This window comes from Cupressus sempervirens, chromosome 8 (assembly GCF_028749045.1).
Source record: "Cupressus sempervirens isolate cs-2001-9-10 chromosome 8, ASM2874904v1, whole genome shotgun sequence".
In the NCBI taxonomy this organism is placed as follows: Eukaryota; Viridiplantae; Streptophyta; class Pinopsida; order Cupressales; family Cupressaceae; genus Cupressus; species Cupressus sempervirens.
This window is the reverse complement of record NC_143125.1, coordinates 81265723-81281849: the sequence shown is the minus strand read 5'-3', so window position 1 is coordinate 81281849 and position 16127 is coordinate 81265723. Positions and strand designations below refer to the sequence as shown.

The 16127-nt window shown below is 31.8% G+C and overlaps 1 protein-coding gene across 1 annotated transcript; it reads right to left on the bottom strand.

Moving 5' to 3' along the window:
* Positions 1-11440: 11440 nt before the first annotated feature.
* LOC149541726 (uncharacterized) lies at positions 11441-13806 on the bottom strand. Its single transcript, XM_089795656.1, has 3 exons — positions 12136-13806; positions 11972-12032; positions 11441-11803 (listed from the first exon to the last, which is right to left on the bottom strand). The coding sequence occupies exons 1-2, from the start codon at positions 13804-13806 to the stop codon at positions 11994-11996; spliced, it is 1710 nt and encodes a 569-aa protein (XP_089651782.1). The 3' UTR covers positions 11441-11803; positions 11972-11993.
* Positions 13807-16127: the final 2321 nt, after the last annotated feature.

Sequence of the window (16127 nt, the reverse complement as noted above, 5' to 3'; positions counted from 1 at the left end):
TAGGGTTTTGGTTGCCTTGGAGTTCCAATCATTGGTAGCCAGTGATTCGATGGATCATCTTCTCGGTGATTGGAGTTGGTTGCTCACGCCAGAAGGTCATGTCGTGGACTCAACTCAATACAAACCTAATCCACTTTATTTGAAAGTTCCTCAGCATATGAATGATGTGGGTCAAACCATTCACTTTTAGATGCTTGTGTTTTGGTCTCAACACTTCATTCTTACACAATGCATCGTATGCCTGATCTAGCTTGAAATCACCCAATTCTTGAATTGAATAGTGATAAAATGACCTTACATTAGGAATGAGAAGTATCTTGGGAGGAATGGTTGAGTGTGCTCCTTGTGGATCCTTCTCTTCAGTAATTGTGGGATATAGTTTGAAGTTGGGTGCTTTGCAATCTTCATTTTTTACCAACTTTTTGTATCCCTTCTTAACCTTTGTGCTCAATGAAGCTTCCATATCGCTTGGTTGATGAAGAACTCTAGATAGTAAACTTGTATGCAACTTAGTTTGTCAACAACTTCGCTAAAATTGCTAGGGGCTCAAAGAATGCATTTTCTCTTTTTGATCTCTGGATATGTGGTGAAAAAAAAGAAAGAAAAAACTTTTATTTCTCCTTCTATTAGAATTTAATTTTAGGACCTCATTAATGCTTCATACCATGGTAGCTAAAATAAACTTGGTTAAGTCTTCAAACTTGACTATAGCGCAAATCTCGGTTAGAACTATTTGTCAACTTTACTTGGTTAAGTCATATGACTTGATTGAGTTGTAGAACCTAACCTTGATTGTTATGCTTGAGCAACTTAGTAAAGTTTGAACATTTGGTTATAACTATGGCTTGACTAGATCAAAACATGATTCTTGCATATTTTCCTAGTGCATCTGATATGTTGATTTGGACTTTCTTATTTGCATGACTAGAACTGCTGTAGAATATGATTTTGTTGACAGCTCCAATGGTCTCTTTGTATGCTTATATAGAGGTGATTAAGTCACCCAACTAATTTCCTTAGGTGTCAATGACTTCACTATTTTGGCTTGAGCTCTCAAGAAATTTCCTCACCCATTGTTGCTCCATTTGAGTCCTGATCTTATCATCTTGTGATTTCTTTTCATCTTTAACTATAGCTTTGTTCATATAGTTCTTAGCTAGATGACCAAGTTCTTTGCAAACAAAGCATCTTTTGGTAGGTTTCCTTTTTCTAAAGTGAGTCTTCATACAATTATCTCTAATGTGTCCATACTCACCACATTGATAACATCTGCACCATGTGTTGTAATCCCAACCAAAGATAGCTTTAGCAAGTTGTTCAGTAGCATTAAATTTCATTATTCTACACTCTGAAGATTTATGAGCTTGTTTGTTGCATGTGAAGAATTTTCCTTCAAACTTAGTTTTCTCTATGCATTCACTTGCTCTATGTCCATGTTTCTAACAATTGTAACATTTATCGCTAAACTTTGACTTTCCATTACTCTGACATTTTTTTGATGAATGTCCTTATTTCAGCATAAGTTTGATTTGAGTTCATTCATAGTAAATAATGGTTAGTGCATGTATTATATTTCATGTATGGTATTTAGTGTAATGTTTCAATTCTTTGAAGCTAGAATAGTATGATTCTAGAAATCTTTTAGCGCACATATTGTACTATCGCATTTCAAGTTGAACATCCATGGGTTTATAAGTAAATCATTTTTAATGGTGGAAATTTATAGCTACTCAATAAAGACAACATATATTTGATTTGAGGTGTTATGTCCAACTATTTACCCATTCTTAGGAACCAACAAACATTTTGAGAATTCATTAATAGAAACAAGATATGAAATCCTTATATGTGTATCTATTATGCATAGAAAAACTCAATAACTCTTGAGATGATAGTCTAAAGGAGGACCTATATTGTAATTAGTATAAACTTTTTTGAGTTGATAAAAGAAATTATGAAGAAAATAACCCAAAAGAAATATAGGATGATATTTGTTAAACGAATAAGATTAGAAATGGTCACAAAGTTTGTAATAGGATTTTAGTCATACAAGTGCATGCCAGTTACAATACTTGAGGACAGAAAGGACATAAAAGCATGTGAAAAGGATGCATAGTTTAGGGAGAATCAATAATAGTGGCAAGGAAAGATATAGAGACTCTCTATTAGAGGGTGAAGTATGGAAGATTCGTTAAGAAGAATTTTCAAGATTCTAACATCCAAGAAAATATTGCATAGTGGCTTAGAAAAAAAGAATTAAAGTCAAAGTGTTTTTGGGAAATAGTAATTTAATGAAAATGTATTAGCTAGAGAAGAGTATTTGACAATCAAAAAATAAGGTGTGGGTCTTCTTGATAATCAAACAAACAAGGGCAAACATAAAAATGAGGTGTGGAGTAGATCTAACCCATCAAAAACTTGATTTGATTATTAAAGGGAGATCAAAATCCTGGCTTATGGAAGATTTCTTATGAATTTTGTGTAGGGTTGTTGTAGGAAGTTTGGAAGTGTAATGTCCCCTTATATTAATAAAGTATTTTAATTAATTAATGTTCCCAAAATTTAAATAATATTAAAAATGTAACTCTTTATTTTAGTTATATAAACTATAGGACTTCGGCCTTTTACCGATCAAAAAATAAATTATAAATATAACTTTAATTGATTAATAAAGGGGCCCATTTGCATTAATTATCATGCTCATAGGTGTTTGCCATGTTGATAGTTTTTTTATAAATGCCTGGGAGTTTCTTCGAAGGGGCATTTATGACTAGCTTGTATAGGAAGTTGTTATTATTCGTTTTGGAATTTATTTTGTAACGCAAATTCAAATTAGAGTTTTGTTGTTCATCATTTCAGTGGTGAAAGATCCTTCCTATTTGGTTTGTTGTAGTTTTGATGGTTTACAACCACCATAGTCTATCATTGCAAATATCACTTTGATATCTCATTGTGTGCTCTAAATTTGTGAAGTCTTCCTTCAAAGATAAATTTAAATTTGACGACAATATATTTCTATCTAAATTAAAATGTTGTCATTATTTAAGATCTTTTTGATATAATCTGAAGTGCTATCATTATTTCTCCTACATTACATTTATGTGTAACGTATTATATCATAATTGTTGACTTGTGATAATATCGTGGATAGAGGTGGCATCAACACTATCATACAGAGCATTTCAAAATGATACACACAAACTTTTAAGGGAACAAAGGAGATAAGAAGGTTAACACCATTGTACATCATTGTCCTTTCTATATGATAACTTTGTCACTATATAAGATTGATCTATATAACCTTACACTATACATATTGTCTTCTACCATGATGGGCCTATTCATCAACACATTTGTTATATGCCTTGTTGACTATCATATAGACACGTCTTTCATTATTAATTCTTTATGGACTTCTCCTAACATACATCATGAATCTTCTCTCTAACAACAATGACATAGGTGTGAGTAGTCATTGTTACTTACCTTCATTGTACAAAGTGAGTATAATATTGTTGGAAACTACAATTGAGACAATTGTTATGTTGTCATTGATGTTAAACCTTATTGGTAAGACAATTTCTATCTAATTAGAGTTCCATATCAAGATGGTTGATGACGAGAATTTGAGAAGGACATAACAAAATGACCTACAAGAAAGGTTGAGTTATGAGGAACTAGAATGGGCACTTGAACCAATTGGACTTTGACAAGATAAAGTGATTGTTTGATCATGCTACAAGTGAACAAGACAATTGTACCAAAGCCTAGAAGAAGTGATCACAGAATGACCAAATGCATAGGATTGACCAAGCAAAAGAGAAAAAGATTAAGGAACTTGAAGTTTAAGCCAAGTGATGCTAGAGTTGACCAAGAGCCAGTATAAGCCAAGCAAAATATAGTGTCCATGGAGAATCAGTATTGATTGATTGATAGTAAATCTGCCAAATAGAATAGTTAGCAACAAAAGAGTAATCTAGTGATGATCAAGTGTCTAAACATAGTATTGGTTGAGGGATAACATTTGATAGATTATGAGGAAATTATGATTTCCAATCAACACGGTTGATTTCTTGGAATATGTAAAGTGTTTTGAAGATAAGGATGGATGACCTATAACATTTAATTCAAGAAAAAATGTGTTTGAGCATTTCTATATAAGAATTCAAGGAGAAGTTTTGAGAAGTTTCTAGAAGAGAAAAGAGGAGATGAAATGATGGAAGGATTCGATGAATCTAACCAAAGCCTAAGACCTACCATGATTTTTAAGTGGAAAAAGATCAGAATTATCTATTAAAGAAGGTACAAGGGCTAAACTTGAAGAGGTTAGCAGAGTTGGTAAAGACCTAATAAGGTTGGAGTAGTTGTTGATGATATTGATTGGAGAACTTGAGTAGGAGAGTAATTGCTCGAAGGGTTGTCAAGCAGGTCAAAGACAAAGATGACAATGAAGGCCAGTCAGTAGATCATCATATGAACCAAACTATTGCTTGTATTTGCAAAGTGAGTTGTATTTGTCAGATCAAACCTATTGTTACTTTCTAATCATTGTATTAGTTTTGAAATCCTTTAATCAAGGTTGACCTAACAGTCATATGTAAATCCTTTAATCAAGGTGACATTCTAATAGAATGTTCTTAAGCCCTCTAACAAGGCTACTCGTAACATGGTGATTAAATCCTTTAACAAGGTCACATTTAATTGTGTGTTTTGTAACCTTTAACAGGGTTGGCTCCTAACAGAGCTCACTTCAAAAGAGTGAAATATTGGTGACATGTTACTAGCAGTTTTTCCCAAATTGGGTTTCCATGTTAAATCCTAGTGTCATACTTGTGTGGATGTTATCTGAGATGTTTTACTATTAATGTTTTACATTCTGCAAGTTTGTTACTATTAGGATAGTGGACTACAAGTTTATGTTATTGATTATCTACTATAGAGACCGAGCTATTGAATGTTTAGATATGAAGTATTTGAAGCGGTTAAAAGTTTAATTGGTACATCTGGACCTTGGATAATGGATTCATCTCACCTTTCAGTTATTATAAATCATTCTAACAAATATTTTTAATGCAATAATTCTATAGACATGCACCTAAAATCTACATGAGAAAGCAAGACACAAAATAAAGGGATAATGAATATGCTTCCATTTCAAATGATAATGTATAGCAATATGAAAGTTATAAAGGATGTCTCTACGTTCAAAAGTGTATTCATGTGAAGACATCAAAATGTTGCTAATAGCTAGTGATAATTGTTAGAGTAATTATTTGTTTGCACTTATTAATTAAATCACTTTGATTTAATTAATTAAGTTGCCTATTACTCTATTTTGCTTAAGCTATCTTGTAGGTGCATTATTAATTAATTATTAATTAATAATGTGCAACCTAGCTTTTTAGTTTAGGGTTTCTATCTCACCTTTATAAGGTTGAGACTTGTACTTATTTCATTATCTCTTATGCATTTTTCATTTGAGAGCAACTTTTCTTCTATCTCCATTTTTTAGCAAACCCTTGCCTCTTCTCGTCTTTTTCTTCTGTGACAGGTTTTTGCATGTAGGGATTCGAAGGCTTTGTGGATTTGATTGGCTTATTTGCTCAAATCCTACAATAATCTCTTTCAAAAATAGAGAAATCAATTTAAACACTAGAGAAATCATAAACAACAGATGAATTTAGAGGCGAACAAGTATTTCTAACCAAGTATCCAATGTAAGAGTTGAAAAAATAGAATTTCATTAGAACTATACAATAATAAATGGGAAGCAATGGGATTATACAATATATGTGTATAATTACTCCCCATTTCACAATTTGCACATTATGAAGGAAGAATGCCCCTAATAGACTCAAGAGGTGAACAAGCTTTAAATGGGGACAAGGGTTTCCTTCACACGATAATTTAGTTGATTAAAATGATCATGATTAAGTAATGTAAATGATCTATAAAAATTTATTGAAATACTAATAAAAAGACACTCATATGAATTGATAATGAGTGAAAATGTATGAAGATAGAAACTAGATACAAGATTTCATCTATGATAGGTATATGAGTTCCAAATGGTAGGGACATGACGATATTGGAGACGTGTCCCTAGGAAATGGAAGGAATGATGACATGTCCTTGGTTTTTGTACTAATTTTTCACAAATCATCTAATTGTGCTTGTTATGCTTAGATTTAACATGATGACTTTGTAACCTATTCTTGCACAAAACAAAATGGGGAAGAAAGTTGAAAAGATTATTTTCCTTGGTCAAACCCTTGACTAGGAATCAATTTGAAAATGAAATAAAATAAAGGAAAGTATGATCTTATTTAGCAAAGGTTGTATCAATGAAATGAAGCATACCATACCGTGTAGATGCAAATTATACTTTGAATGCGATCAAATATGTTGATACAATAGCTTTGACTGAATGCAAAAAATAAAATAAAAGGAAATCGTAAAAGACAAAAGTTCATGGAATAGGTGTTTTATTGCGTCATAGTGTTTAATTGAGGAGAAGAAAGAGAAGACTCAAATAAAGATAGATAGACATAGATATCCTTCCTTGATAGAAAACTCCTTTGATTTTCCTCCAACTGGGGAGATACGTTGGACTATGGAAGAAAACACCTTAGTTCATTGAAATGAATGAATTCTTGAATATTTGAACTTTATGGCTCTTGATTTCTTAATTTTCTTCCTTGCACTTAATAACTTGAATGCTTGATCAATAGAATAATTTAACAATAATAGATGCTTGATAATAGATGACAAATAGCAAAATGAAAAGTGATAAGGGGTTTATATATATCTCACATCATTTTTATAGTCAATAATTGAGTAGGTTGACTACAAGATCAAATCTCCCCCTTAAATCCTATCATGGGCATGTGGAATAAGTTTGGGGTCCATTCTCTTAGAATATGTTGCAAACAATGACATGTCCTTAGGAGAATGAGCCTAGATTTGATATGGATGCAATGATGTAAGGTGAGTGTGGTATTTATGATGGCATCCCTTTCCATGATTAGAGCATATCACGAGAGCCAAAAATAGGTATATAAATCCCAATTAAAGAAATTAATTATGGCATTTGATGAAAATTAGAGGAACATACCTAGAATAAGGGCCTACCTTGATTTGAGGAACCATTAAAAGGGATGGAAAACCTAAATGTGAATTTAGGTTTCTTTTAAGTGTCATATGAGGTCTTTCCATAAAAATTATACCAAAGTCCAAGGCACAAAATGGTCCTCAAATTAAACACGAGTTAGGTGCTTACAATTTAGGACTATCCAAGAACATATGAAGGAATCTTGAAGATGCATTAAAAACCATCCAAGAATACCTTATAATATGTCATTCTATGAATCTTAATCATTTCAAACTCTTAGAAATGCATGACCTGCAATCATGTCACGAGAGTTTGGAGATGCTTTTTCATTATGGAGTAGAGTTAATAGTCATGTGAACCTAGGGGACAATTGAGTAGGATTATATAGTTACAATAATTCAGAGAAAATATAAGAGTTGATAAAGGGAAAGCTTGTAGGAAAAGTCAAATATCATCATTTATTGATGCCACCTAGGATCCTTTCAAAAGGTTAATATAAATAAAGACTCTTCCCAACACCCAAGTAAGGCTAAGATAGAATAAGACATGGAAAAGTCATATATTGGTCTTTATTATATATGCCATATATTCTCTCTCACGTTTGAAAAGAGAAATAGAATGTATGGACTCAAAATGTCTTATTTATTTTTATTTTTAAGTATTATAGCTTAAAGCATTGTAACTATGAAAACAATCTTAAGACTTGAAAACTAATTAAAATCTCCGATTTCAAGTAAATGTCAAGTAATTTCCAACTCATTATGCCATATTAACATGTATTTTCTATAAAATATCATTTTTCTGCCTTCAATATAGACTAGATTATTGTGTTTCAATCGAATGAGTATGTAATGTTTTGTGTTTTAGACTAAAAAAAACTTTGAAATGTTTCTTAATTAAACATCTATAGGCATAAAAATACACTTTAGTGTGCAAGTTAAAAATTGAGTAATAGATATGTTGAGTGACTAAGTTGTGCAACATGTCCATTTCCTTCAAAACAAATTGAAATGTAGGACATTTTTAAAGATTATTGATGCATAAGCTATGAAAGCACATATCAAATAACTTAAAATAACATCAAATCAAGGCTAATTCAAATTGAATATAGTCAAATTTTATCAGTGTGATCTTTTGGTAGATGTAATGTGGTTTGTTATCTTATTTAAAGAGGTCACATCAAGAAATGTTTTATGTTTGAGCTCTTAAAGGAAAAATGAAGCTAAAAATAAAATGTGAGAAGGGGCCCAAATACCACCCATTTTATATAACCATTCACTACTTGCTCACCCAACCCCTCAATTGTTATAAGGAAAATATGTGTTCCAGAGGGATGGTCTATATGCTACATGCAATAGATGCAAGCAATCCAAGATTATCAAGATCAAATATGAACAAGGTAAGATAGTAGTGATTATTTTAAGTAAATCAAAAGAAAGAATTGAGAATGAAGTCATATTTTAAGTTATTATTCAAGAACTTCAAAAGTGTAATCTTCGTAGATCTTAAATATATAGAAGAAGATTCCTTATAAATGTGGCTATAAAGTAAAGGTTTGAAAACTAGAAAATAAGAGAATGCACTACTACAATTTTCACCTTTACTAGGTAAGTTAAACAACTTCATAAATCACATATTGAGAGGTGAGTAGAAAAGCAATTACTTTAACAAATTGAGAAGCAAAAATGGAAAGCTCTAGTATATAAGTTTAAAAGAAAGATTTAAAATGTGGAATGACGGATATAATTACCCAATCACAAGAAAAAAAGCATGAAAGCATAGAAGAGTTATGTTTTAATAATAAGATGGTAAGCTCTCACTCATGCAGAGGTGATATTTTTTCCAAGAAAATTATGATTGAAGGCGTGAGGAAAGAATGATGACAAATGGATCTCCTTCATAAATTTGCAAAAAAATAAATGCAATCACCAATAACCATAGCTTTCAATTTTCAACTAAGATGGGTAAATCTATGCTTTTAATATGTAGACTTCCTAGGAAGAGGAATGGAGTAGCAAATTGTCATGCCAAATGGGCTTCCTATCAATTGGAAGGCTGAAATATTGTTGAAAGGAGACAATTATCTTTAGAATTGTCTCACATTTTAGATCTAGTAGATACAAATAAGATCGGTCAATGCTCTCTTCTTTTTTAGTTGGCAAGCCCTTCTTGCTTTGTACTTCTCTTTGTTTTGAATAAAAATTTATCCCTCTTTTAAAGTTTAAAGATAACTTACTTTTATATAAGTATATGTAGGGATGAGACTAAAGTACATTATCAAGATGAGCAACAATATTGTTATGTATGCAATTCACCACATTTTAGGAGATGAGATCAAATGCATTGAGCACATGTATATGTTTAATTCAAACATACTAGATCCATATTTATCACAATTGTGTTTTGAATTGGGAAAGAAAATAATATTATAAGGTGAATGGCATAATCATTGAGGAGCATTTTTATAGGAGATTTAGATGATAAACATTGAAGCATAGTCTATTAGCATATTTTCCACTAGTAGACATGAAAAATGCTTCTAAAGAATGGAGTGGTCACCACCTGATGGAGGCACTTCATAATAATGTATGTGTGAATAATGAGTAGAAGATAAAGAAGAAAGTTGATAAAAATGTTGAACTCTTTAAACAAGAAATGGTAATGAAAAATAAATGATGGTATTGAATGCATAAATTTTCTTAATAATGTAAGTAAAGTAACTCTATAAATTAGGTTCTAAGTATAGAGTAAAAAGATAATATTAGTGTATTAGGTCTTGAATATGAAGTATCAAGATAATAATAGTGATAGAAGCAAAAATAAATGAATATATTTCAAACATATATATATATTTTTTTAATGTTGATAAATCTAATAAGAATGAATTCTTATATTGTTTTTATCAGTAATTATATATAATTTTATTAATAAAAAAAGTGATAGATCTGGAAATAAAGCCTTTTTGCAATTGAAAATCGTATCTACATCTACCAGCTAGTTATACATCTTGGAACTAAATTTGTCACATACTATTTACATCACTTACCGTTAACGATATTACCTGACATAAAGACATCCATGAAACTTGCCACAAAAAGGGCGTTGGAAGTGCACGGTCTTCAAAAAGCAATTTGCTTCCATCACTACCATCAAATTCTTAACACGTCCACTCTTCAAACCCACAGGAATAAAACAAAAACTTGCAAAAACAAATTTAACTCCTCTACACAAATCAAGAGGCTTCGATGAGATTTGGCTCTCATATCTTGTCATCATGGCCTTGGTACTCTCACACAAGAGTGATAAACATCACCATCCCCAAAGCCTACCAACATATTTATTGTCATTGTTACATCATTAAAAAAAAAAATGATTGTTGGCGCATACAAACTAATGTATATAAATATAAAGGAAGTTCAACTCTCTTTATACTCCTAATCCAAAAGATTATCATTTGAGCTGCCAAATTCCTCCATAGCCATAATTGTAAGCAAACAATCCCCTTCTAGATGTAGGTTTTTCACTCCTAACTGCTTTGCCTTATGTGCTGGTAAAAATGTTGCCTATATTTTTGCCTCACTATTAATTCCTTCAATCAACCTTTTGGCCCCAATTGCCAAGATTATCACCTTTACTATCTTTGAAAATGAATGATGGTCCCTTCAAAATGATTTCTAATATTACAATTTCATAAAAGAACAATTATATATATATAATATTTTATTTTATTTTATTAGAACAAAATAAATAAAATAGTTTTTTAATATAGAACAATTTGTTTTGGGGAAATAAAGTAACTAAATTCATTATACATAATCTTCTATGAAAGTAAAATCTAAAAACTATTTAATAAAATAATGTTTGAAATATTAAAAAATAATATTTATACATTTATTCATAATTTAGATAATAAGAAGGTAAGATTAAATTAACATATTTTATTATTTTCAAGATATAGTTTTTTAATCAAATTATAGACAAACAACAAACAATTTGTTTTTTCCTAGTTGTTTAATTGATTGTTGTTAGTTATATTAGTCATTTAATAGTTGCATTAAATTGTAATAACAATATATTGGTCATGTTTTTAAAAAACTTAAATCCAGTCGTGACATATATACATCTCTGGATTTAATTATCAACTAGTATGTTTTTGTAAGTAATTAAAGTACATGCAATGCAACTCATGAACAAGGCAAGATGAAAGGTCGCTTGCTAGTCAGGTATTAGCAAGATGGTTGAAAATTTGAAATTAATGGACAGCTTTTCTTCTTGGCACAATTCATCTGTGACAGAGTGAAGAAGCTGAAGGATTGAAGGGGGCAGAAAAAGAAAAAGACTATGAAATTGTATATTGATCATTATAAAATATTACATATACTGACTGAGCTTCAGCTCTTCCATTCAGACATCATTACATTTGTAACTACAATTTTTAACAAACTAATTTTCTTAGTCTTATACAGCTTCGGACAGATCTGAAGAACTGGACTCTTCAATTATTTAGAATTTACAAAATAATTTGTCGAACTTCTTTCAACAACAAAAGCACTTCCCTTTTTCTTGCAGATAAGAAAAATATTGAAGATAATCCTTTGAGAAAATTTGCAGCTTGAAGTCCTCCTTATATGCAATCAACACATCCTGTCTTGCAAGCTTTCAAAGCAACATGTCTGCCCTTCTAAGGGAACTCTGATATATCACAGTGCAGTTCATATCAGTTCTTGAAAAGCATTTTCATATGATGAAGGAAGATAAATTCACTATGATAAAATCTTGATGTATGGAAGGAATAGTGTAACAATGTATTTGGATAAATGCTGGTAAGTTTTAAAAGTATGTCTTAGTGTAAAATCTCACCTCCAGCAACCATCCTAGCTCTTTAATTTTGTGCTTTTACTTGCAGTAGTTCTGTTTGTATCTAAAATTATAACGAAAATCAAATTAGTAACGAAAATCATAAAAGAGGAGAAAAAATGAATTGTTTGGATGAGGAAATCAGTTTTTTTGAGATGGAAGCTTACCTTTAATATCCAATCCAGCTTTTTGTTTTGGGGTTTTTCATGCTGTAGTTCTGCCTCCAATGAAGAGCATAAATCAAGTTTACCTCTAAGTTCAATAACTTTAGATGTATCTTTGTCCGTATTGCAAGCATATTTATTTGCAATAGGACGGTTAAGAATAAGAAAAGACTCTTCCATTGGACTAAAGTTAGACCCATCAAAGTTAAGAATTTCTCCACAACCAACTGTTTTTGGTGTATCTAGCGTATAAGTATTAGTAATAATCTCTTCCTTCGGAGACAGTCCAGCAGGGAGCAAGTTCAAAGATAACAACTCTTCTTCACTTGTTCCATAACTGAGAAGATCCCACTCAGCTTCATCACCTACATCTGAGTCATTCAGAAATATGGGATTAGAAAACCATTCTACTTCACCAAATTCATTTGTGTGCTGCTGCTTTTTCTTGGAAATTGTTGATTTAGAACAAGAGGACCTCATTATATATGCCTTAGAACTCTCACTAGATATAATCCCTTCCCAAGAACACTTATCATTTGAAGCCCCATGAACGCTCCTTGTTTTCTCATACCATGGATCAAAACATTGTGTGGGACTCGATTGCAATTGTAACGTTGGGCACGCATTCCAATCTGACATATTAAGCATTTTTGTGGGTGTATTCTGTGACATCACAGGTGACATAAATGGATCTTTGATTGGGCTATTAAAAACAGGGAAAGACTCTTCGATTGGACTAAAACTGGAACCATCAAATTTATGCAATCCTCTAAAGGAAAGTCTCTTGGAAGTCCCTTTTGTAGATATAGGAGATATAAACATATCTTCATTTGGGCTATTAAGAAGAAGCGAAGCCTCTTCAACTGAACTAAATTTGGAACCATCAAAGCTTTCAAATCCTATAGCATTACCTCTCTCAAATTTCTGTGGTGTGGAAGCAAGAGTACTGAAATCTTGTTCAGAACTGAGAAAATTGCTCCCAAAATCACTCGCTACACTTGGATTAGAACAAGAATCTATAGAATATGCATCTGAAATAGGGGTATGAAGGATTAGAGAGGCCTCTTCAATTGGACTGAATTTGGATCCATCAAAACTATAAAATCCTCCAGAGATATGTCTTTCAGATTTCTCTGGTGTAGAAAGAGGTGTTATAGTCGATTTGTGCGGCTGAAGTCCATGAGGGAGCAAATTCAGATCTTGCAATTCTTGATCACTTGTGTCAGAACCGAGAAGATTATACTCAACATTGTCATCTATAATAGCCGAATCACTCACCAAGGTTGGATCAGAATAATAGCTTACATGGTTGATTACCTTGGTTGGCTTTTTCATCAGTTTGGCAGAAACTGTTGCTGCAGCATTGCTTGAATTTACAAATGGAGTTTTGGAGGCCTTATCCTTCAGGGATTTTGAGTTCCTTGCTGAATAAGGGCGCCTAACTTTAAAAGCTTCAGAATTGACTTCTCCAGCCACTATTGCCCTTTCCTCTTTATTTTGATTCGGCAAAATTTCTCTTTTTCGATATTGGGACTTCGGTCCTTTGGCCCCAACTGTTACAGGGGGGCTATTTTCAGGCAAAGAACATTTTCCACCATTCCCTCTAGTCCTTATAAATCCATCTTTCTTCCTCTTTACTGGTTCCACTACATGATAATGTCTACAAGTAGACATCATAAAGCTGAAATCTCCACTTCACAAGGAAGCCAGAACTTATATAGTTTCCCCCACAATGGTGCGAGCTTCCTGCAATTCAATTAAAATCAAATTGAGTTCAAGTTACTATGACCATTTCATCAACAGTATCTACTCACAAAGTAAAAACAAAAAAGTGGGCCAAGGATACTGTGCCAATCTAAAAATTCACTCGACACCATGTAAACATGAAGCGAATAAGTAGTTCGAAATTGTGTTTATTATATACCAGTCTAAAAACATAAACACCCATAAATTCATATGTCCTATACATGCTTTCTACAGTTTCTCAATATCATGCAGGTTTATACTCTACAGACAATACTTATACATTTTTTACCTATCAACTGCCAAAGCACGGTTTTTTAAGCTGAGTCACTCAAAGTTCAAACATATGTTGAGAAAAAGAAAAAGTGAACACAAACATAGTTTTATTCCAGCCATTCTAATACAAGTCTTAAGAAAAATAGAAACAGCAATAATTTAGCACACACAACCAAACATCTAATTGCCGTCAAATTAGAATTCTGTACTTATAACCCAGCTATTATGTAAGTAAAAATAATCTACCCCGTCAATTTAATGCATGGAAAATAAACACTCAATTGCTGACAAAACAGACTTATGTAGTTTTCTCACCTGCGCAATATTCAATGAGTTCGCAGTAAAATAGTTATGTGTTGTGTCTCTTTTATTCAATAAAAATCAAACAAATAAAACTTCTTCAATTGTCTAAAGCTATTCATCCATTGCGCCTTCTAAAATTCTGAAATTTTATTGTAATTTTGGCAATTTGAATCTTCCACGGCGCCAATTAAGGTTACCCAATATGATCAACTGGAAAAAAGCATTATAAATGTCTTCATCAGCAACTCTTGCAGATTTTTCCCGTCGGAAAAAGTTTAGGAACATCCTTAATTTAGTCATAGAAAGGCAAACAGTCAAATAAAATTCTATTTCCCAAAGAAAAAGCGAACCGTCAACCAAACCAAAAATTAAAAATAAAAACTAAAATTTAAAAAAAATTGCCAACAGAAATGTTGAACTGCTGCAAAAAGAAACAGTAGTTGCTGTCTGAAGATTTTTTATGCTGCTTAAGATACAAATTGTTGGCGAAAATTACGATCGCAATGTTTCTAAATTTAACATGGTTATCATATATGACTAACTTAAAAAATGCATTTTAAATGTCTAATTGGCAACTCTTTTTAAATTTACACGTCAAAAGTAATCCTCTAAAATTTAAATTTAACGGTTTAATGGAAGGGACCTTATTGAGTTGACAGTTTAGTTATTGTTAATTGGTGGTAGTCTTATAAACATAATCTTTGTCTTTAATCTTTATAATGATGAAAATATAATTATAAAATTATTATAACAACGAAAATCTGAATTTAAAAGGTCGGGGGCTCTAGCTCGGTTGGCTAAATCTTTCCTAGGGGGTTGGTCACAGGTTCTAATCTCCCCCGTCCTCGTACCGGTGGGTGTGTCGCGCCAGCGCTACCGGTCACGTTAAAAAGTTTATCAAGCGCACTGCAGTTTATAGGGGGGGCGTGCTGCACCAATTCCTGCAGTCTAACAAAAAAAAAAAATCTAAATTTAAAAGTTTAAAAAGTGATGGATAACATTTCTAAGTTGGTGGGATAATTTCTAATTACACTTTGTTTTTGTGAATACTTCCCATAAAAATGAATTAATCTCTTTATTTTCAAAATTTATGAGACAACTAGATTCCCTTATTTTAGGAGCTAATTTTTTTTAAAGAGGATTCAATATAAAATTCATGGGACCGCTTCCCTATAAATATTCCTAAAAAATCTCATCAGCACTCACTCCATTTGTGCTCCATTTGCTCATAAAAGACGTTAAAAAATAGAATTGTAGAGAAATTTTGAAGTTGGTAATCTTGTGAATTTTGTGATACGACATTAAATTTAAGGTGGTGGTCTCAATATCTCTGTCTTCCATAGTGAAATTATTTTCCACCAAAATTAATATTTTAAGAAAAATCTTTTAAAATCACTTAAATATGCTTAGTATATTTTTAAACATGTCCCTCAACATCTATTTTCAAACTTGCAATGCAAAAAAATACGAGCTCCTATTTTGAAGGAGAAAAATTGTGTTCATTGGAACTCTTCCTTTAAAATAGAAGCCCAAACCCCACAATGGATCCCCAACTTAATAGAGTCAAGCTCATAAATCTCATAAATAAGATGATATTTACATCCTTATAGTGTGAAACCATTTACTTTCCTATCGAATATAGTTTTTCTTTGATGTGTGTCCTCATTATTGTC

Excerpts from the sequence above, each read along its gene's own strand:
- LOC149541726 (XM_089795656.1), bottom strand. The coding sequence starts at position 13,806 with ATGTCTACTTGTAGACATTATCATGTAGTGGAACCAGTAAAGAGGAAG. Across the intron at positions 12,033-12,135 it reads AGCTGGATTGGATATTAAAG|ATACAAACAGAACTACTGCA; the intron begins GTAAGCTTCCAT and ends TTATAATTTTAG.